The sequence below is a fragment of the Betta splendens genome, chromosome 13 (assembly GCF_900634795.4).
Source record: "Betta splendens chromosome 13, fBetSpl5.4, whole genome shotgun sequence".
Lineage (NCBI taxonomy): Eukaryota > Metazoa > Chordata > Actinopteri > Anabantiformes > Osphronemidae > Betta > Betta splendens.
Window position 1 is genome coordinate 2,909,719 of NC_040893.2, and position 23,519 is coordinate 2,933,237.

General features: G+C 43.2%; 2 protein-coding genes across 4 annotated transcripts in view; one reads left to right on the top strand and one right to left on the bottom strand.

The window, feature by feature from the left end:
• Positions 1 to 23,519, bottom strand: part of LOC129604987 (uncharacterized) — a 70,126-nt gene that overhangs the window by 6,610 nt on the left and 39,997 nt on the right. The gene's annotated exons all lie outside the window — the stretch shown is intronic.
• The window catches only part of ulk2 (unc-51 like autophagy activating kinase 2), a 29,143-nt gene continuing 7,365 nt past the window's right edge, over positions 1,742 to 23,519 (top strand). For both annotated transcript variants that reach the window (XM_029170536.3, XM_029170537.3), the window contains exons 1-17: positions 1,742 to 2,893; positions 10,435 to 10,527; positions 10,657 to 10,698; positions 13,836 to 13,868; positions 14,637 to 14,673; positions 15,610 to 15,783; positions 15,928 to 16,001; positions 16,099 to 16,200; positions 16,289 to 16,347; positions 16,907 to 16,989; positions 17,112 to 17,162; positions 17,245 to 17,333; positions 17,670 to 17,838; positions 18,805 to 18,859; positions 20,823 to 20,972; positions 21,341 to 21,486; positions 21,588 to 21,668. In XM_029170536.3, coding sequence (XP_029026369.1) covers positions 2,804 to 2,893; positions 10,435 to 10,527; positions 10,657 to 10,698; positions 13,836 to 13,868; positions 14,637 to 14,673; positions 15,610 to 15,783; positions 15,928 to 16,001; positions 16,099 to 16,200; positions 16,289 to 16,347; positions 16,907 to 16,989; positions 17,112 to 17,162; positions 17,245 to 17,333; positions 17,670 to 17,838; positions 18,805 to 18,859; positions 20,823 to 20,972; positions 21,341 to 21,486; positions 21,588 to 21,668 — 1,528 coding nt within the window. In that variant the 5' untranslated portion in view covers positions 1,742 to 2,803. The remainder of the gene's footprint in view (positions 2,894 to 10,434; positions 10,528 to 10,656; positions 10,699 to 13,835; positions 13,869 to 14,636; positions 14,674 to 15,609; positions 15,784 to 15,927; positions 16,002 to 16,098; positions 16,201 to 16,288; positions 16,348 to 16,906; positions 16,990 to 17,111; positions 17,163 to 17,244; positions 17,334 to 17,669; positions 17,839 to 18,804; positions 18,860 to 20,822; positions 20,973 to 21,340; positions 21,487 to 21,587; positions 21,669 to 23,519) is intronic.

Below are 23,519 nucleotides of genomic sequence, written 5' to 3' on the forward strand. Positions count from 1 at the left end.
CAATGTATACAATGAAATGGACAAAATGTACACAACGATGAGAACAACAACGACTGACAATGAAATGAGAGGACAGCCAAGGGAGTTTCCAATGCTCCTTCAGGACTATCAAGTCTGCCTTCTCCTTCCCTCATGTCTTATACTGTGACTCAACAGGATGACCATGTAGAAGCCATCTTACAACAGCTGCAGTCGCTCAGGCTGCAAAACGAGTTTGCTAGCAAAGATGACCAGCTATTCCCAGAGCTTGAGCTTCTTTCCTGTCACTCCTCACCTACAGCAGTTTATAAGATGAGCCAGTCAACCTCAACAACACAAGGTGCCATGCAAGCAAACTTGGTAAAGAAGTTGAGGAACCTTTCTCCAACTCTAAGTAAACAAAGCATTCAAAGTGGGTGCACAACAGAACACAGCTTCAGTAATCCTGGTTCTCCAGCATCACAAAAATCAGTGCCTGTCAACATGAGCATTCAGGCACAGCTATGGGTAAAAACGCCAACAGTTAACGGCCTTTTCAACCAGCACCATGCCATGTTTGCCAGCCAGAGACAGAGTAACATTCTCACTTAGTCACTTCCAGCAACATAACAGCTGTACCAGTGATTTGAGCAAGCTCCCAGCAATCATCTCAGAGTAGCAAACATCATTGCGCCACTGTCTTCAACATCGTTCCCATACCAACCAACCTATCAGATAAGCTTTCAGATTCCTTCCACAGCAAGTAGCATAATTCCAATTTATCAAGTATATCAGCCGACTCCCTGCTCTACAGTGCCAGTATGGGCAACCACATCAACTTGCCCAAAGTGAGATTGCTGCAATACTAAATGCCCCTGACCTTCGACCTGGACACTCAGTCCACAATTCTTTTCAGAGCTTTGCCCTTGATGTTACCCTACTAGTGGGATGGTTACCTCATTAGCAGGGCCCAATGGGACAGAAATTAAGTCAACTGGCCATGTTGACTGCCTGCTTAGTAAGTTGCCTAGAAAAATGAGAAACAGACCAGACAAACAAAATAAAGGTCCTTCATTCTTTAATGGGAGTGGTTATGTGGATGAGAAGTTCAACAGTTTCTGTCACTAAACTAAATTAAAAAATTAAAAATTATTTTACTAGCATCAATGTCTTCCAAGAAAATGCTTTTAAATTAAAATGACATTAGTTTGCATCTATCTGTGTCTTTAAATAGAACTAGAGTACATAAACAGACTATGCCAATGTTTGACCATGGTTGTGACTGTTCATACCTCTCATATTTGAGTAGTTTTTTCTATATAGAATGTTGTTATTTATTCATACTCCTCTGTGTTTCTTCATTCATCTGCCCAACCAGGGCTAAATACACACAAAAATTATTCCTACTGACTCTCAGACGCTCTCTGGTGGAGAAATACAGAAACAGTGGTATCTTAAAATATTTAAATAAATTTGATTTTCTAAACACATATTTTATATTATTTTTTGCTGCGTAAGGTCAACATAATAGATAGAGCTTGTATTATAAAAGCAGGTATCCCTGCACCTGCTTTGTTACTGTTTCAGACCAAACCAGCTAATCTACTAAAATGATTCCAGTCACTAAATCAGCCTTTGAGCCATTTAGAGACTATAGCTCGTTTACTGGACCGTCCAGTGTGCTTCCTTTGCGGTTAGAACGGGGACTAACTCCTGCAGCGGAGGCCATGTTCCAACGTTGGCCTCCGCGGAGGGATGGCTTATAAAGCAGAAACATGGCACTAGCTTTCAGTATTGTTATAAGAAAGACAGGACGAGAAGAAGCTGCAGACGTGTGTCATGGCGTGACAGCGTTGTACAGGCATCAACAACTGTACAGACTTATTTATTACATATTAACATATTATTACTACATATTAACGTGGAGGCACGTTTCCACGTACCGAAGGCGACGGCTCCTCTCAGCGCTAACGTAACGCTAGCCACCGGCCTTATCTGGCTTGACGAAGGGAACAACGACTCTTCTTGAGTGTCACACGGATGCAGCTAATGTCCACTGGAGAGACGTCGGTGTTTTTCCACGGGACGGGGACGTGATTCGTGGACGTGGGCATTTTGTCGAAGATGGATAATACGGACTAACGCCTTCAGATAAACAACTGTTGGGATCTGTGCTACCAGTGATTGATTAATAAGCCTCTAACCGTTTCCACTAATGTTGCATTAGGTGACATCAGTCCGTGTAACTAGTTAAAGCGACAGATTGAGTCGCAGCTAACGTTGTCTCTGTTGTATTTGTTAGCATGTTCGCCAGGACCCGCTGTGGTCAGCAGCTATGACGCTAGGTGTAGCTGCGGGCTTCTGTCACTGGAAGGCTAACAGATAGCTCGTGTGTGTAGCTCCCTGTTCTTTGCGTGGTCATCGTGGCAGGCTCGGCATCATGTAGCTTGTCCGTCTTCGTGAACTGGCCAGGTGACTGGTGACGTTGTACGTTTAGCGAACCCTTTGGACAGTAATGCAACGCTGGGCTGCAACTGTCCCACCGGTTCCGATACTGACCCCTGCCACTGATTGTTGCTAGTCATTCTCAAAGCCGTCAGCACTGCGCGACATTAGTCACCAGAGTCTAGAGTAAAGCACGTGAATGCATCATGCCCTCGCCTCATATTTTATTTATACGATAAATCCCATTTGAGCCGCCTGTCATGAAATAAATCCATGGTGCATGAAGCACCGTCCCGGGACTGAGTGGACAATTTGCTCCAGGCTTGGTTTCTAAAGAGGAGAGCAGCGTATTGGGCCGTCCACCAGCTCTCAGCGTCAGCTGGACCAGCACATCATCACGATGGAGACGGTGGGGGACTTTGAGTACAACAGGAAAGACCTGGTTGGACATGGAGCGTTCGCCGTGGTCTTTAAAGGAAGACACAGGAAGGTAAGAGGAATGAGTTTCCGTTCTGCTTCATCTAATGTGTGGATGTAAAGGAAAAATGGGGGCACGTAGACTGCTTCATTAAAAATATCTGGGTCAGTCAATGGCAGTGCACAGAGCAGTTCTGCAGTAGCAAATCTGGGCAGCATATTTACATTGTATAATGAAATATCTCCATTCCAATTAGATTTAATACAGTCATACTTAGGTTTCGTCAGCCAGATGCTATAAGTGATGTAAGTGTGTTCCTGTCGTTTGCTTCATTTATGAAATGAGTCAGTCAGTGAGCTGTGAATGACTTGCTGATGTACTGAGTCAGGGGGTGGAATGAATGGAGTGTTTTTCCTTTTTCTACTTACATAAGAGCAGCACAGGCCTCGTTCCCACTGAAGCACTGACAAATGGAGTTAAGTTGTTACATTGGACTTGGGGTGTGGTTTCCTTCAGGAGGACTCCAGCTTGGTGGGCTTGTTTTTGTGACAGCGACGCAGGAGATGATGTAATGTTTTCCCCACTGCTAATGGTGTGAAACAGATGGCCCTGGATTCCTCAATGAAACCCCCTGGAAAGCATCTCCAGGCTCTCTGCTGTAATCCAAGAAGAGTGCACTTTCAGTCACTCTGAGGCTACTAACTGCCCTGTGTGTCGGCCGTAAACAGTGACTCGAAGCTATACTCCTTCTCTGCCTGAAATAGTGTTGAAGGTGCAGAACACATGATCAGTTACTGTATACGTCCCACTTATAGCCTATTTATAGGATTAGTTCCACCTTGCAGGGACAGAAAGGTGAAGCTTGTGAGACGTGGTGGATGGCTTCATTGCTCAGGTGGTGTAGGATGTATAATAGGGTCTCTTATTACGCTGCAGTATCAGATCATTATGTAACAGCTCATCAGAGGTAAGGCACAAGAATTAGCTGACTTTTTTCACACATTACAGACCAATACTTAACTGCCAAACAAACCAACAAATGGATGTTGTTTGATGTCAAACCCATTTATTTAAAAAGTGCATTAGTATTTGACACAACCTGACACGAAAAACGTTGAAGCTAGAGAGAGCTAGACAGAGCAGCGTATGACAATGATTAAAATGATGTGAAACAAGTGGGTTTAACTTTTTGTTGATGTTTTTTTGTTCTGCATGTTCTTATTCAAGTTTCTTGCTCAATAATCTTTAAATCTGCTTAATTAAAGTCACACACACGTTCTCCTTTGCAAAAATCAGGCTTCTGTCTCCTTCCGCACCTTTTATTCCCTTTCTGTCACTTTGCTGACGTCACTCAGTTACTCACAACTCAACTAGTGGGAGAGCTGGCAACAGCTCAAGTTAGTGAACTAAAATATTGCTCAGTAACAATATTTTTAAAGTATTTTAAATAAGTATTTTTTTTTAGTCAGAGAAGGCTTTTCAGCTTTGTCCTTTCACTTATAGATACAATGATTGACAGCAGTTTTTGTATTAGATTGTTAACATCAACAGATGTATGTTTACCTACTACTACTAAACTATTGCAACATTCAAGTCTTCGCTTAATAAAAAAAATATTTAGAGACCTAAGCAATTGATTAACTGTGCAGCTTCTTATGCTAATCTATAAGTGAGAATAACTGTGTCTCATACACTGCACAACGCCAGGCAGTTCTGTGCATATAGAGTGACAAGAAGAGGTGGTTTCTTTTTGGGTGCTCCCTTTTTAGAGTGCAAACCCCATTTATTTTTCACATATCCAATGTATCACTGTGCCCTGAGAGTCACTCACAAACACACCCTCTTCCCTCAGGGTGCAGCACATCACAGAACAAGAACACATTACAAACACTCATAAACAAAAGGCTAAATTAAATGACTAAAGTTATAACATTACTTAAATCCTAACTTTAACTATAACACTATAAACACAAGAACCGTTACTTTACCCATAAGCATTAGAGGCTCAGGATGGGAATAACCCCCATGGGCTGCTACAACGTGCTAAAATAATAATAAAATGCTCATTGAAGCCTTGGGATTCATAAAGTTAAGTTATTTTTGTGATAACCATTACGGTTTTGCAGCAAATCAGCTTCACTACAACTGATTGAGTTGATCTGTGGAGTTTCCTGCCTTTGGATAACTGTTTCCTTGGCGCAGCTGCAGTAGATGAGTAATTGAGCTCTGAGCAGTAGGAGGTAAACCACTCAGTCAAACTGTTCCAATTCTGATCAGAGCAGGTGTACACATTCTGCTTTTTTAAACTACCTTTTCATTTGAAGGAAGCTCTTCAGTTACGTCATCTTTTGACTATTATAGCCTGTAGCTCAAAGGTGAAAGTTCTTGACTCTGGAGTGGGGGATCTGGGTTCGATTCCCATCTGAGTCATGTCTAAATCAAAGATGAAGAACTTTTAGAAAGTTTCAGTTTTTCGAGTACTATGTATACTGTGCAGTGATTAGTTAGTTAGTTAGTTAGTGTGGCTGGGTGGCAAAAGAGCGAAACCTGACTAAAACAAGTCTTTCAACAAAATTCAGAGGAAGGATTTACGGGACTGTAGTCATGTGTGAAATATTTTATAATTTTTATTGAAATCAAACTGCTTTTGTTTTACTTCTGCACATTCAGCTTTGCAACTTTTATTTACAGAGCTGATCAACTACACATTCAGTTCATCAGGTAGTTTCTTTGACTTACAAGTCAAACTCCTAATGCTCAGTGTGTCAGCAGCTCTATGCATATTACTGATGAGTGTCCACAGGAGCGCTATGCATATTACTGATGAGTTTATTGCACTGTTGATTGCCCATAAAAGCAGATGTAGACATTTAAGCTTTTTTTAAACTACCTGGACATTCATATAGTTAAGGGGTCTTTTTAAGGAATTAATTCAACATTACAGCATTGAACAATATATGCAAATTTAAAGCACAAGGCATTGTGTGTGTGTGTGTGTGTGTGTGTGTGTGTGTGTGTGTGTGTGTGTGTGTGTGTGTGTGTGTGTGTGTGTGTGTGTGTGTGTGTGTGTGTGTGTGTGTGTGTGTGTGTGTGTGTGTGTGTGTGTGTGTGTGTGTGTGTGAGCTTGAAGGTTCTGCACTGTATCCTTGCTATTCCAGGGATCTGTTGTAGCCACTCCTCCAATTTGGGGGTCACTTCCCCCAGTGCTCTGATCACCACAGGCTGTGGCCTTCACCTTCCAAGCCTTCTCCAGTTCTTCTCTGAGCCCTTGGTATTTCTCTAGTTTCTCATGTTCCTTTTTCCTGATGTTGCCATTGCTTGGTATTGCCACATCCAGCACCACAGCTTTCCTCTGCTCTTTGTCCACCACCACAATGTCTGTTGGTTCGCCATTATCATTCTGTCTGTCTGTATCTGGAAGTCCTACAGGATCTTGGCTACACCTTGGGTCTTGTCTGGTGTGGTAGATCTGGGCCTCTATGGCTCTGGTGCTCAGGGCCTGCTCCTGTGCGGCCAGGATGAGTGCCTCTGTGCTGTTCTTCAGCCCAGCCCTTTCAAGCCATTGGTAGGATTTGTTGAGATCAGCCACTTCAGTTATGTTCCAGTGGTACATCCCGTGCAAGGGCTTGTCCTCCCATGATGGTCCCTCTTCCAGCATCTCATCCTCTGTTCTCCACTGCCTGAGACATTCACTCAGCATGTGATCTGTCGGAGCCTTATCCTTGATGTACTTATGGATCTTGGATGTTTTGGATCTTGGATGTCTTGGATGATCCAAGCATTCAGTGATCCATGTGTGTGGCATTGAGTCATAGGCTTTCTTGTAGTCGATCCAGGCTGTGCACAATTTGGTGTGTCGTGGGCGACTGTTCTGTCAACGAGGAATTGGTGTTTGGCTCCTCTGGTATCCTTACCGATGCCCTTCTGTGCTTCGCTCATGTATTGACTCATGTGCCCACTTATCTTAGCTGCGATGATGCCTGACATGAGCTTCCATGTTGTGGAGAGACAGGTTATTGGCCGGTAGTTGGATGGGACTGTACCCTTTGAGGAATCCTTCATTATCAGGATTGTTCGCCCTTCGGTTAGCCATTCAGGCTGGGTCCCATCCCTTAGCAGCTGGATCATTTGTGCTGCCAGGCGCTCATGGATTGCAGTGACCTTCTTTAGCCAGTAGGCGTGGATCATGTCAGGGCCGGGTGCTGTCCAGTTTTTCATACCTGAGACTCTCTTTTGGATGTCTGCCACTGTGATAGTCACTGGATTCTGTTCAGGGAGGTTGCTGTGGTCTTCCCTCAGGTCCACCAGCCACTGTGCATTACTGTTGTGTGACGCCTCCCTTTCCCATATACCTTTTCCAGTACTGTTCAGGTTCAGTTTTCATTGCACCTCTCTGGGCCTCTGTCATTTGGCTCACTTCCCTCCGAGCTGCCTTGATTTTTGCCGTTTCCATGGTGGCTCCCATGGTTGCTCTTATAGCCAAGTACCTCAAGGATCACTGATGCTAAAGCGTATATCAGCTCATTGGTTTCTGTGTGGTAGGGATCGCTCTCAATGCTGCATTCACATCTTCCATGAGACTTTCTGATGGTACTTCAGGTCGCTGCCTCGCTCAGCGTGTCTGTGCTCATTGGGGCTTCGTACCCAATTTCCGGTTGGGGAGATGGTGAAACCTGGCGTCCTGGCTCCCCCTTGCCAAAGCATTTGTGTTGTACCTCGTCAATGCCTTGAATGTGGGTCCCATTCACCGCACATTCTTTGCATGTAACCCATGTGACTAGGAAAACTTGAGTAGTAGCATTCCAACAGAGCCTTGTTCTCGCATCTTAGCCATTTCTTTCTTGTTTCAGTAGCCCATTTCTCGCCAAGGTGCGAGGTTGTTTGGTTGGTTGGCCAACACCTGACGCAGACCTTGCCAGTGATCAAATACCCTGCGGGAATAATAAGGTGGCCAAAGGAAGAGATACAGACCACAGATGTTAAGACAGAAAAGCTCCTTACCATGCATGGAGGGTTTCACCCCAACTCCAGCACCCTGATACTGTACGCTGGCCGCAAGGAAGGAGGCTGAGGACCATTTAGTGTGAAAATCACTATCCGGGATAAAACATCCAAGATCCATAAGTACATCAAAGATAAGGCCCCGACAGATGACGTGTTGAGTGAATGTCTCAGGCAGTGGAGAACAGAGGATGCGATGCTGGAAGAGGGGCCATCATGGGAGGACAAGCCCTTACATGGGATGTACCACCAGAACATAACTGAAGTGGCTGATCTCAACGAATCCTACCAATGGCTTGAAAGGGCTGGGCTATAGGACAGCACAGAGGCACTCATCCTGGCTGCACAGGAGCAGGCCCTGAGCATCAGACCATAGAGGCCCAGATCTACCACACCAGACAAGACCCAAGGTGTAGCCAAGATCCTGTGGGACTTCCAGATACAGACAGACATACAGAATGGTAATGGCGAACCAACCAGACATTGTGGTGGTGGACAAAGAGCAGAGGAAAGCCGTAGTGGTGGATGTGGCAATACCAAGCAATGGCAACATCAGGAAAAAGGAACATGAGAAACTAGAGAAATACCAAGGGCTTAGAGAAGAACTGGAGAAGACTTGGCAGGTGAGGGCCACAATGGTGCCTGTGGTGATTGGAGCACTGGGGGCAGTGACCCCTGCCGCAACCATCCCAAGCGCTGATTAAGCTGCTGTCGTCAAAAAGTTGACCACGACAAAACAATGAAAATGACAAAATGTTGACGTAGATTAAAACGATGACAGTGATTAAAAAGGTGAAAGGATGACAATGATTCAAAAGATGACCAAGGTGAAACGATGACAATAATTTAAAAGTTGATGAAGGTAAAAAGATGTCACATATTAAAACGGTTGATCAAGGTGCATTTTTGACAATCATGAAAAAGCTGACTAGCTTTTTAATTTGAAAGGAATTGAGGAAGTGTACAAACACTTCCTCAATTCCTTTCAAATTAAAAAGCTAAAAAGCTAGTCAGCTTTTTCATGATTGTCAACAATGCACCTTAATTTCCTAACTGTGTAATAGTTTAATAAGTAGTCATAATTAACCTAAAAAGCTGAAAATTTAATAAAAACCACCCGACGTTTAAACGCTCAAAAGTTGAAAACGCTGATTTACACAGGGAACGTTTAAAGATGATATACGCTTTTGAAGTTGAAATGACGTTTCTACGCCAAAGTATGACTATGACAGTCGCTGATGAAATGAGCCAAGCTGACAAAAAGTTGAACGATGACTCCCATTGACGACCATTATAAAAAAACAGTGAACAAAGTTGAATAATGTTAAAAGTTGAAAACATGAAAAGTAATAGCCTTGATCGTCTAATGATTATTAATATTATTATTATTATTATTTTGCTGCCAGCTCTCCCACTAATTAATAATTCTTTACCTTGAAATTCAACTGTTTTTGTTTCCTTCATGCACATTCAGCTCTATTTAAAATTCAGATCTTTAGATATATTCAGCTATGTGTTCAACTAAGCTATTTCAAATAATGTTTTCAATGTTTCAGGAACTTTCATTAGTGTATATATTTATAGGTTAAGGATTTTTTAATTTTCCAAATTTGACTACTGCTCTTAGCAGTTACTGTGGCTCAGCAGTTAAGGGCTTGACTCCAACCCTTAAGACTCTGGTTTGAGTACTGATTAAGGCAACAGTAAAAATAATAATTGATATGTTTTGCATTAAAGTATTACGAATATATGCAAAACAGATCTTTAGATATTTTTAGCTTTGTATTCAATTCCAGCTGTTTTAAATGTTTAAACTACTTGCAGCAATTCTTCAGCATTACATTCAGCGTAGAAGCATTCACTGTGCATTTTCTTTTGGAAATGTTTTTTCTAGGTAACAAATGATCATTTTGTGATGCTGATAAATCGGTCATTTATTGAGACATTACTCTGGCTGAAGCGTAATTGCTCACTCTCAACCAGCCTACACGCCACCTGGTTGAAATGATGGCAAGGTCACTTTTTATTTATGCTGACATAATGTGGATGCTGAAAGATTTCACTCAGACTTATGACTCTCATTCTGGGCACATCTCTTAAACATAGATTCATTTAGAAACCTCATTCCTCCTCTCGTGTCTAACCTATGTCCAAATATACAGTTTGTTTTTCTGACACAATGGTGTCCCAATAGTCCAGCACTGTGCTGGGTTTATTTCTGTCCCCAGCAGGGTGTTTGCGTAGGCGTTGCATGTGAAGCTCACGCAGCAAAGGTCTTTTTATATTCACTGCAAGTCATCTGGAAACATTATATCAGCCCCAGAAAAAATAGTTCTCCTGTCATTTTGTGCAATGACTCTCACTCAGCCATCACCTGAGTGCCTTGTTGGTTCAGCTATTGGAAACCCAAGTGACCTGGTGACACTGGAGAGTCTAACATGTCATCCTTTTTTCCCCAATGTTGAAGCTAAAACAAGAGGACAAGTTTTTACTTTTGTTAGTCAAAATGCCAAACAAAATGTCAGATATAATATGTGGTTAGAAGGTTGTGGCCACATCAAGCTCTTCTGTCTGTCAATCATCTTCTTCACCCGCCTTCTGTTTTACCACAGAAGACCGACTGGGAGGTGGCTATCAAGAGCATCAATAAGAAGAACCTGTCCAAGTCCCAAATCCTGCTTGGCAAGGAAATCAAAATCCTGAAGGTGAGCATGACATGTAATTGCCTCGTCTGCCTTGACCCTGCTAATCTCTGAGAAATATCGGCACTCTGGCTGATGTAACCTTCCTCTAGCTAATACTCAAACCTGTTTTTCTCCTCCGCTTTTTCTCAGGAGCTGCAGCATGAAAACATTGTGGCTCTTTACGATGTCCAGGTATGTTTGTTTTACTTTTTTTTCTGCTTTTATTGAGTCACATTGTTAAGACCCTTTTAGGTTGTGTTACACACGAATCAGCAGCTCTTTGAGAAGATCTTTGTTAAGCGTGGCTGATGTTTTTGTAGCTACAGTATAACCCTTAGCACTTTTGGTGATAGTAGAAGCCTTGTGTTCTACACACACTTTACAGGATAGCATTGTAAATTCAGTAGATAATGATACATTGTGTTTTTTAAATTTTAATAAACTTAATTAACATGAGTTGGAATGAATGCACAGCCGTTGTAACAGTTTACCCTTTCTTACCTCTTTCTTTTAGTCTCTCTTTCAGTATTTAAATAACTAGTTGTGTTTGGTCTCTAGATGTTTGTGGTGCACAGGCAGGTCCTGGCTTTAAGTTGCATGGAGTAGTTTGAGGCGAAGTAAATGAGGACAGTCGCTGCTCTGTCCACTTTGTTCTTCTGGAAAGCATCAGTGTCTCAGATCACACAATTCTGGCTCACACTGAAATATCGTCTCCGCTGGGTTTTAAGAAGTGTCGAAAGAGACAGACATCTCCTGTGTGTTTTCAAATGTGTCATCACTTGCCCCGGTCTTCATTCTCTTGTGTGAAGCTATTGTCTACATGGACAGAATGTTGTTTGGTGGCATGTGGCTGTTTATCTCAAATAGTTTTGTGTGTAAAGGAGCTTTGAGTCACTGTAATTGGCCCCTAATGATTCAATTCATATTGACCTGGGAAGGTTCTCACTGCGTTAGGTCACAAAACTGAGAATCAGTTCTGCTCCTTCAAACTTACATGACTTATTGTCATTAACAGTTGAAAGGCTAACAGTTGAATTATATTAAATGACTCCTGATGGTCGATTGTAGGGCACTAAGACCACTTACTAGGTATTATGTGTATAAATGCTACGTTCCTAAGCCTCTATCTATTGTAAATGCAGTAGACTGTGTTTCCATGAATCACCAGTTGCTAAGTGGAGAAAGGCCGTCTAGCTGCTGCCTGCCTCTCAGAATAGATAACCCTAACAACAGAGGGCTTAAGCCCAGCTGATCAGCTTGGAGTCATCCTCTGGAGCTGCTAACGTTACATGAGCTGCAACAATGTGAGGAAGATGGGCGTAATTATACGGTGTCCTGTGTCAGGGCTCTGGCTCAAATGCTCGTCTGTGAGAAATTTTGGGAAGGATGAAAAATAAGATTGATTAATCCTACTGTAAATAGTTTGAAATACAGCGATGGCCTTTCTGTAAGTCCATCGGCTTCTGGGGCTTTTCTACTGAATCTGTCTTTTGGCTACATAAAGAGGGCGGGCCATGTTCTTTTCTGCAGCTTAGTGAGTTTTCCTAGAAAACCTGCAGTGGGAACCTCTTGGCCTCCTGTTCACATTCCTTCAGAGCTTTGCTTTCCAGGCATTGAGCTGGCTAGGACAGAAAAACAGCTCCTCCCTGTAGAGGCACAGGGCACACAGTCAGTTATGGAAATGAAACATGTGCCTCCTGCATGTCAGGCGCTGTCTGTTGATATCAGTACAACACCGAGCCACTGAACATGTAGATTGTAGAAGCTTTTATCTGACGCAGCTCATTACACAACCTGTTTTCATTAAAAGGCTGGTTATAACCAAGGGTGTTATTGGTTTGTTTGGCTTCTTTCATACATGTCGTAATCTGTGTTCTGTGAAAATCACTGTATAAAGTGTAAATATTGAACTCTATGGTCTACTGCAGATAGATAGACATAATTAGTCCCTAACCTCAAGTGAGTTTCACTCTGCTGCTGTTGTGTCTAAACACAGACCTGCCTGCTGAATGGGAAGACACCAGTGCACTTGGAAAACCACAGATTGCACTCTGTGCTTGCGTGACACAAGCACACTGGCGCTCCGCTGATGCTCAGCTCCCCCTATTCAGTCCACACAGTGTTTTTCTCCACCTCCACCCTCTCTATTTTGTCCATATCATTACATAATTTTGCACTTGTGGAAGTTTGTGTGTGACGCATTAACTACACAACTAACCAGACAGTGTTGTTTAAGCTCTTGCTGACTCAGGCACAGAACAAAGATGAAAAACACGGCGTGAGTGTTGTGCTGTAGGTCAGGATGATAAAATCCTCTCATATCACCACCAAGCCAGATGATTTGGCTGCTTATGAAACGAAGTACAAGCATTACACGAGTGTAACAAGTCCACGATGACAAATGGGCTATTTGTGTTTTTGTTGTTGTCCTTTGTTTTTATCTGGCACAGAACAAAGTCCAGTGATTTATTTCACACCCAGTGTTTCTGAAAACATCTGTTCATGTCAAAACTTGGAGCCCTCTCCAGTTTTATAACTGAGTTACTAAGCGTGCAACAACAAAGGTGCTCTGTGTGCCGCTGTCACCACTGTGGAAGTTAGGCAACACACCATAAAACTGAAGCACCTGCAGCATAGACAACAGCGTGTGTGACAACACAACACTGGATCACATGAATGGGATTCCAGGCACTAGCCCTTCCTAGAATCCCCCTCGTTTGTCATTGGCTTGGCACCGGACACTGTTGTGTAAGAATGTACTGGCCAGTCTCTGTGTGTGTGGGGGGGACTGGAAAAGCTACTCACTGTAGCAAACATCCCAAACACACAGACAGCTCTCATGCCGTTATACAGTGTATTTTTTGTTGGTCCTACCATCATCATTAACAGCTGATCATGAAATATTTAGCCGAGAGGACATTTCATGGATTCAGCTTATCATGGAAGCACCACATTCTAGAACGTGTAATTATTCTTTTACCTCCTCCTTATCTACTGTCCAGACCCACAGTCACTACATACTCACTATTCGGAGGCTTAAACAACAGCGTGTGCTGTTCTTTCGTGTAAATTTGCAGTTTTTCTCTCTGTGTGTGTGTGTGTGTGTGTGTGTGTGTGTGTGTGTGTGTGTGTGTGTGTGTGTGTGTGTGTGTGTGTGTGTGTGTGTGTGTGTGTGTGTGTGTGTGTGTGTGTGTGTGTGTGTGTGTGTGTGTGTGTGTGTGTGTGTGTGTGTGTGTGTGCTGAGGTCTTCATTCAGCGTCGTCTGGTGGAGCTGAGGTCTACAGAATAAAAGGCTTCTCTAACTGAGTCTATGTTTTCCTCCCTTCCAGGAAACTCCTAACTCTGTTTTCCTTGTCATGGAGGTAAGTTTAGAAACATGACTTCCTCCTCTGCATCATATCTTATAAAATGTTTTAACTCTGGATGTCAGCATGTGTTCCCTTCTTGGGAAAATTTCTACTCTTGTCCTCTTGCTTTTCCTCATCTGGGTTCAGATTCTCTGTCCTAGCTTCCTGACAACCTTGCCTTCAGCATCTTCCCCAACTGTCTTGTTTCGCAACACTCTCAACTGGCCACAGAGTAGAAAACAAACCATGGCTGCAAACAACAAACCCTTGTTTTCTAGGAATCATGTGTCCTTCACATACTACTACATTTTGTAGTATTGGTACAAGTCAGTGCGTAATACTTCACTGACACAAAATACCATAGCAGAACATTCACTTTGTTTATATAGTGCCAATTTACAACAAAGGTAATGTCTTTTACAAAGTCAGGTTTAAGACCTCAGACAACATTAGACTACATCTGTATCGTATAATATTCAGAAAGCTGAGACGTCTCAGTAGGTGATGTTTGCCATTGTTTTAGGAGAGGAATGTCCCATTGTCACCTTAACAGTCCTTAGAGATTCTTGTTACTGCATTGTTTCAGCATTTTGTTACAGGCTGTGTTTTGCTGGGTTGTTGTAGAGCTCACATAGCTGAAAAACAGGAATGGACATTTGGTTGTTTTGTAAGAGGCAGTTTGTGGTTTAATTGTCCAGTGGTTTGCTGAATACTGCGAGAGTTTTGTCATGTTGAGTCTAGGTTTAACTGATGCTAACAATGGTTATTTGTGTTCCCAAACAGTACTGTAATGGAGGTGATCTTGCTGACTATCTGCAAGGTAGGCATCACACTAATCTGTCTGAGACATGCACAGGAATGCCACGTGGAGGGAAGCGTAAGGCTGTCTATATGTTTGGAATGCTTCAGAATATGCATGTATCTGTGTGGGTGTGGATGTTGGAACCATTACCATTACAAAGGAGTTTGAGCATGTCGGCGCTTTGTCTGCGCCTCTGTGATGGTATGAATGATGACATTTGTGAAAGATACTATATTTAACATGTACTAAAACTAGACTTGATGGTTGTAAACTGAAAGTCACAGTAATGTATATGATGTTATAGTGTAACACAGTCCTTGTGAAATCTTCCTTTTCTGGCATATTTATTGCAGTTCACTTTGGTAAATGTCCTAGTTTACCACCAAACATGCATATTTATTCCAGCTCTATATTTATGTTTAGTCAGAGTCTCATACTACACTACTACTATACATCTTCACTGGTTTACTAGTTATGTTACTGGAACTGCCCCGCCTCACATATTTGCAGATCATACTTACTCAGTGGGGCTGTTTCTGTGTCTTTCATGTTTACCTGTCTATTTTAGCAGACACTCCATTGGTAACAAACCATATTCTGTTTTATAACAACATCACACTCACAAATGATTCCACCACATACACAGCTTTTCCATGGTGGGATCTGGTCTACTGGGCAGAGAGCTGCTTATGACTCAAATCCATAATCTTACTGGTTTGATCTATGCCTAGACTGAGTGTGAGTGTGAGAGAGAATGTCTTTACCACTATAGGACCTTATCCTGGTAACCTCAGGATAGTAACTGTAAGTAGCTTATTATTAGCTTGGTTTAAGTGATGTTGATGCACATTTTGTCAATTGTATATTTTGAAATGAATGAGCATCAACAAGTGCTGGCTGACAAACAGCAGCAGTTACAACTGAACCAGTCATGTTTTATTTCTGCCCCTGCAGCTAAGGGCACTCTGAGAGAAGAAACGCTCAGGGTTTTTCTCCAGCAGATTGCTGCTGCCATGCGTGTCCTCAACAGTAAAGGAATCATCCACCGTGACCTGAAACCCCAGAATATCCTGCTGTCATATGCGGGTCGCAAGAAGTCTAACATCAGTGGCATTCGTGTCAAAATAGGTAAACGCACCTGAAGTCAGTCTTCAGTATTTGGGTGTTACCTCACTGATAATGGATGCTCCAAGTATAATCAGAGACCAACAATAGTCATTTGGGTTTTTAGTATCAGACTCATAGTGACAAGTTCCGTCTTTTGTCTTGCAGCTGACTTTGGTTTTGCACGGTACCTCCAGAGCAATATGATGGCTGCCACACTGTGTGGCTCACCTATGTACATGGTCAGTGTTTTTTTTTTTTTTTACAATGTTTGCTTATTGGGGTCACCTCTTTTAGTTTAGTTTACATTGGCTGGATACTAACTGTTGACCGTTCCAGGCCCCAGAGGTCATCATGTCCCAAAACTATGATGCTAAGGCTGACCTGTGGAGCATAGGGACGGTCATCTACCAGTGTCTGGTTGGCAAACCACCCTTCCAGGTTAACACTGTGCTAAGTAATGTCTTCAGAGTTGTATGTGGGTGTGGGCACTCATGCAACTAATGTCTGTGTTAATACTTACTTACAGGCCAATAGCCCCCAGGATCTGAGGATGTTCTATGAAAAGAACAAGAACCTACAGCCTATGTAAGTCATAAAACCTCTAGTCTGGGGTTCTTAGGTTGTGCCCAAACATAGCTGTACGTATGTAGCTGACATCTGGAGAGGAAGATGCATCCACTGCCATCCTGACATTCACACGTCAGGGTGGCAGTGGATGCTAGTTGGCAGTAACTTTGCAGTAAACTGGGAAACAGTTATTGGATGTTGTGGATGCCTAAAGAAATATCATTTACACATTTAATTGGACTTTGGTAAGTGCTTCTTGGTAATCTGTTGTCAGCCATGCTAAGAAAAAAACACACAGCTTAGTTCCCTGGTTTAGTCTAAGAAAGCAGCGCTGTCCGGCGTACCATGGTGTCTGTGAACTGCTGCTCAAGAGCTTTGTGCTCAGGGACAGTTTAGACTGTAGGCCATGCATGATTCACTTACAACCAGCAAAACCACAACATTAAATGTTTAGTTTTGAGTGAAGATGAGTTAAACTGTCTGACGTGTCAAGAATGACTCACAGCAACCAGGGCCAACACGCAATGAACCTGCATCATTGTCATGATGAAACCTTCTCGCCCCTCTCTTCACCTAGTATCCCAAGGGAGACGTCTCCACAGCTTGGTGACCTGCTTATTGGGCTGCTTCAGAGAAACCAGAAAGACAGAATGGACTTTGGTAAGTGCTGTCAGAATTTACCTAAATGTTCCATTTGTTGTCTAGGTTGGATTTGACAGCCTTTGCAGTCCATGAACGTTTGTTGATAACTTTCCTGTCCTCCTAACCCCTCACCCCTGCAGACACGTTTTTCAGCCATCCATTTCTGGAGCCATCAACTGCCTTTAAAAAATGTGAGCACATCAATGACAGTAATATACTACACGTCATCGTGCTGCATTGATGATTAATCCGTTAGCTGTGTGTTCCCCTTAGCGTGTCCAGTGCCAGTTCCCAGCGCCTCCAACACTGTGACGGACAGTTCCTGTGGCAGCTCTCCATGCGTTCGCTACAACTCCCCTACAGTAAGTTTAGCGTGAATAAATGGAATTATATCTGAGTACTTATACTGAATATAATCAATTTGTGGAAGTTACGCCTGCTTTATCATTACCCACCTCTCTGTTTTGTTGTGCTGAGTCAACAAACTTTACTGGCAGGTTTACTCATGAGTAGTAGTGTTTCTTGTGGGCTCATCTACCACATAAACTTTGGCGTAGCTGCCTCTGGTTTTTAATTCGCTGGTGGACTAGATGTGGTTGTAGTTTGTTGACATCCTGGAAGCTTTTATTACATCATCCAGGAGTTCTATACATTTCATGTTTTTTACTCCTCTCTCATCTATCTTTCTCTGGATGCAGTCCCTCCCTGACATGCAGACTCTAACAGAAGATGGCCTGTCGTCCCCTCCACTCGGTCCACCCAACTTCCTGCAGCTGTCCAAAGAGTCTGCAGGAAGTACTAGCAGTAAGAACTCTTCCTGTGACACCGATGACTTTGTCCTGGTGCCTCACATCTCTACTGACAGTTGTAAGTGCCGTGAGCTGTTAGACACTTACTCATACATGTTTATCTGCAAATGTTTGTTCTCTTACATTTACTCTGAATCCTTGAATGCGGTAAACTGCAGATTTACAAAGATACTTTTGGACTTTGTTGTTGTTCAGCTGTCTCAACTTCAATCAATTCAATGTCAATTTCTACAATATGTTTGGACATACAGAGAACTGAAATTGCATTATTCTCAGACCCCTGGTATAAAAACAATGTAAGACACACATTTAGATTACAGCTTCTTTTAGTAGTTCTGTGTTCTTTATAAGAGGAAGAGGATCTATGGTCCAGGTAGACAATGTTAAAGTGGCTTTGGCATTGTTCATAGTTAGTGAGTGTGGCATTGCTTGTTAGTCATAATGATATACTTGCTTAACATAAGCTGAGTTACTGGTTTATTAGACATGCTACACTAAAAGTAGAGAAGGTGCTGAGGTGTTTGTTTCTTTCTGTATATTAATCAGACTAGGCTTAAAAGCTGTAACCCTCATTCTAGTAAATACCCAGGGGCCAGTTCACCAAATTTGCTCGGTCACGCACTTCACCATACAGTATGAACTCTGTGTTCTGTGGACATACATGAGTTCCTATGTCTACATGCCCAGCATTTGGACATTTGTTGCCCTCTGTTCTCTACCAGATGTCCTGACAGATTAATAGACACTGTGGCTTTTATACACATGTAATAAGGTCATGTGTCACCAAATCTGCAGCCAGTGTATTTGACAGCTGCTAAGCTTTTTATACTGTAACTGTAGACGAGCTGGTGACGAAAAACCTTTATGTCCACACCTGCTGCAGCAGACACACACCCCATCCCAGTCCTTCAGACGGTGGACAATGTTTTTTTGCCAGTGTTAGCTGACATTCAATAGTTACTGCTGATGTGTACACCAGGAAATCCTCACGCACCCTCATCATTGTTTTTTTTTTTCTCCTCAGATGAGCCCATGGGATCAGGTCGCCGGCCATCTAGCGAGTTCCTCATGTGTGGAGGGTTAGTATTATTTTAGGAAAAATGCAACAATGTGTTTATCATATACAGTAGATTTTTCATCTACTGCTTGTTTATCAGTTCTTTATGATGATGATTTATTTTTCTTTGATCAAATAGAAAAATAATTGTGAAAATGAAATATATGTGTAGTGTGAATGGAACCTACCATTTATATTTTAAAGCTGTAAAACAATTAACATATTAACAATTATTTTCTAACATGAGGAGAAACACTGCGAGGACAGAGCTGTTTGCTGCCACCTGTGCCTCGACTCCAGCTTTGTCACTGAGCTAATTAAACATTGATCTCTTTGTAATAGACTTAAAAGGTTAATTTCACAATGTTATTCCTTAAACTATTTTGAATATTTTAAAAAATTAATGTCCCTTTCACACACGTATGAGTTAAAGGTCGTTTCTCATTTATTTGTATATCAATGAAGCATCCATTAGTTTATGTTACTAATTCTGGGTGTCACACTCTGTTCTTGTCTTTAGAAAATAGCCAGTAATGAGTCAAACAACAACAAGGTGATGCCGTGCTAAATAGAAGACCTGACACACCTTGGTTTCTAGGATCATAAGAGAATCAGACGTTTGCCAGGAACAAACCATGACAAGCTGTACCTGTTGTTATGAGGCTTCACCTTCGTATTCACCTGTCAGAACATGCTCACAGTTACTGTAGCTGCACCTCTGCTCATTTTGGCCTAATGGTTTGAAACGTGTCTCATTGTTCCAAATTCTGTACACTAGAACCTTTCCAGTCTTTTTAGTCAGAAACAGTTCAGGAAACGTCCAGATTAGACGCAGCCAAATATGTGAATGTTTGTTTGAGTGATGCCCTGAGCCATGGTTTAGATTCTAGAAAGGTTTTACTCTCTCTAAAATTGTTGCCTATGATAAAGCAGTAGCATAAGATTTTGTGCTTTACTGATTTGAAGTGTGTTTTAGTGGTCATGAAATCAGAAGGTGAACTAGTTGCATAGGGTGCAGAGTTGACTTTTAGGACTTCATGCTAAACCTAAAATGGAGTGTATGTTCACTACTTTTCTTCTTTTGTCAATAATCTCTCTCTAATCAGACAGTGCTTTGTATTTAGGCTGCTAGTTGAGAAGCAGACTTTGTCTGTCTGTCTGTCTGTCTGTCTGTCTGTCTGTCTGTCTGTCTGTCTGTCTGTCTGTCTGTCTGTCTGTCCCTTGTCACCCTTGTCCTAAAAACATTTTCTAAGCTGAAATGAATAATCTTGCTTATGAGTTAGTGTATTGAATGTCTTCCCCATCAGCTTAAAGTATGTGGAGAATTACATAATGTGTGTAGAAGTCCCACAAAGCAGCTGCTCTGGTACTTTGTCCAGACTTGCCTCACGTGTCCTCCTCCTCATGCCCATGCTAACCCTCCCAGGCTTCATACAGTTGCGTAATAGTGTTTCTCAACTGACACCTAACTGCCGTTTCCACCAGCCCTTCCCGTTTCTGTGCATTCTATGTGTCATGCCCCTTGCTGTGGGTGACATGGTCATGACTTGGTATTCAAGAACATTATGTCTCCTGTAGAATAACAACTGGATGCAAATGAGCTTGGCTCTGTTACACTTCCCCTCCTTGTGTCTGCTGTTTACAGAGCACCAGCCCTGCACATGCCTTTAGCAAGCCCTGCCCCCAGTCCTGCCCCCAGAAGGCTGAGCTTCATGTTGATTGGCCCTGTCTTTGTGTTTACATGAAAGCCCATCCCCCATTTTTTTCTTACTCTCTCCCATTATGATCAGTCAGACTAAAGTAAACCTGCCTGGAGGTGAAGACATGGTGGCTGCACTTAGACTTGTTCTTTTTCGTTTTACTTATTGTTAATCTTTAGTTATTATGGGTGTTGGTACGCCAGAACACATCCTGCAGATATGGAAGCAGCAGCAGCCTCGAGCTGACGGGGTAACAATGCTCCTCTCCCTACATTACTTCTCCAGGCAGCCACAGCCCATTCCAGGACAGACCCCCATGGTGTCCCCACGGGCTGAAACCACCCCCATACCGGTACCCACCCAGATCCGGAACTACCAGCGCATTAAGCAGAACCTCTCCAGCAGCCCGACCACTACTCTTTGTGGCTCTCCCAGGTAAGATTCACTTTGTTCAGAAATGGGGAAATCTGAAAATAAGTCACCTGAGTGCTGTTTTTGATGTGACTGCGTTTTTTGAGTCAGAGGTTCTGTTGGGTTAACTTGGTGCTTTGCTTTATTTGTCATGTTTATCTTGAATTTTGTTGAGGCCGTAAAGCAGAGGATTGTTTGTGATGTAGCAGTTTGTTTATTTGACATTTGGGCGGATCCTAGAGGACAGATGTGGTCACTCTAACCCCCTCACACTTGCTTTCCTGACAAAGAATATACTTCTTTTTTACTTACTTCTTAGTATAAACAAAGTGTGATTGATGTTTTGCCAATGCTGTGCGGTGGGTGACTGCTGATCCTGCTTTGTTTTGTAGGTCTGGCACAGTGAGACGCTCTAACACTAGCCCTATTGGGTTTCCTAAGATGGGCTCAGGGTCTCCCAGCTCTGGAGATGTTCCTCAAACAGTGGGCCGACGTCTCTCTACTGGCAGCTCCCGACCCTATTCCCCTTCACCTCTTGGTACGCACATGTCCAGACATGTCTTCAGACAATTTGCATTTCCACAGGCAAACTATTAAAACAATATAAGTAATTTTATTTATTATATTGTATGTTTTCAGTGGGCACCATTCCTGAGCAACTGGGCCACTGCTGCTGTCACCTGCAGAACCAGGAGCCTCGCAGTCGGAGCTCCTCAGGAGGTCAGTTTGAAAATAAAACCTAATCTGCTCTGCTCATTGGGTTAAACTATGTCTTAATTTGGCCAGTCCACTCAAAGCTTGGATATAGATATACAGTATACCTAATCTTGAGACATAATTCACATGGACCAAGGAACACATACACTTTGTACACATACTGTAGATGATTGAGGTGCATAAGCCATTACAAGTCAAGCACCTTTTAGAAATCTGCGACCATATGGCAACTATGCAGGCATCTTTCAGCTTGAGGGTTCTGCGCAGTATCCTTGCTGTTCCTAGGACTGCACTTTTCTGGACTGAGATGTCGGATGTTATTCCAGGGATCTGTTGTAGCCATTCCTCCAATTTGGGGGTCACTGCCGCCAGTGCTCCAATCACCACAGGCACCACTGTGGCCTTCACCTTCCAAGCCTTCTCCAGTTCTTCTCTGAGCCCTTGGTATTTCTCTAGTTTCTCATGTTCCTTTTTCCTGATGTTGCCATCGCTTGGTATTGCCACATCCACCACTACGGCTTTCCTCTGTTCTTTGCCCACCACCACAATGTCTGGTTGGTTCGCCATTACCATTCTGTCAGTCTGGATCTGGAAGTCCCACAGGATCTTGGCTCGCTCGTTCTCTACCACCTTGGGAGGTGTTTCCCACTTTGACCTTGGGGTTTCCAGTCCATACTCTGCGCAGATGTTCCTGTATACTATGCCAGCCACTTGGTTATGGTGTTCCATGTATGCTTTCCCTTCCAGCATCCTACACCCTGCAGTTATGTGCTGGACCGTCTCAGGGGCCTCTTTGCACAGTCTACACCTTGGGTCTTGTCTGGTGTGGTAGATCTGGGCCTCTATGGCTCTGGTGCTCAGGGCCTGCTCCTGTGCAGCCAGGATGAGTGCCTCTGTGCTGTCCTTCAGCCCAGCCCTTTCAAGCCATTGGTAGGATTTGTTGAGATCAGCCACTTTAGTTATGTTTCGGTGGTACATCCCGTTTAAGGGCTTGTCCTCCCATGATGGTCCCGCTTCCAGCATCTTATCCTCTGTTCTCCACTGCCTGAGACATTCACTCAGCACGTCATCTGTCGGGGCCTTATCCTTGATGTACTTATGGATCTTGGATGTTTCATCCTGGATAGTGGCTCTCACGCTCACTAGTCCTCGGTCTCCTTCCTTGCGGCTAGCGTACAGTCTCAGGGTGCTGGATTTGGGGTGGAACCCTCCATGCATGGTGAGGAGCTTTCGTGTCTTAACATCTGTGGTCTGTATCTCTTCCTTTGGCCACCTTATTATTCCCGCAAGGTATCTGATCACTGGCAGGGCGTAGCTGTTTATTGCCTGGGATTTGTTCTTGCCATTGAGCTGGCTTCTTAGGACTTGCCTTACTCGTTGGAGGTATTTGGCTGTAGCCGCATTCCTTGTTGCCTGTTCAAGGTTGCCGTTTGCCTGTGGTATTCCAAGGTACTTGTAACTGTCCTCAATGTCTGCTATTGTTCCTTCTGGGAGTGAGACCCCTTCTGTGTGGATTACCTTGCCTCTCTTTGTCACCATCCTCCCACATTTCTCGAGCCTGAATGACATCCCGATGTCCGAGCTGTAGATCCTGGTGGTGTGGATCCACCGGAGTCGGTATCCATCTTGTTCATTATTTGGCTAAGGGGGTTCAGACCTATGCAGAACAGCAGTGGGGACAGTGCATCTCCTTGGTATATGCCACATTTGATGGATACTTGGGCAAGTGGCTTCCCATTGGCTTCAAGGGTGGTTCTCAGGCTGTGCACAGGTTGGTGTGTCGCATTCTGCAGTCTTGGGCTACTGTTCTGTCAACCAGGAGTTGGTGTTTGGCTCCTCTGGTATCCTTACCAA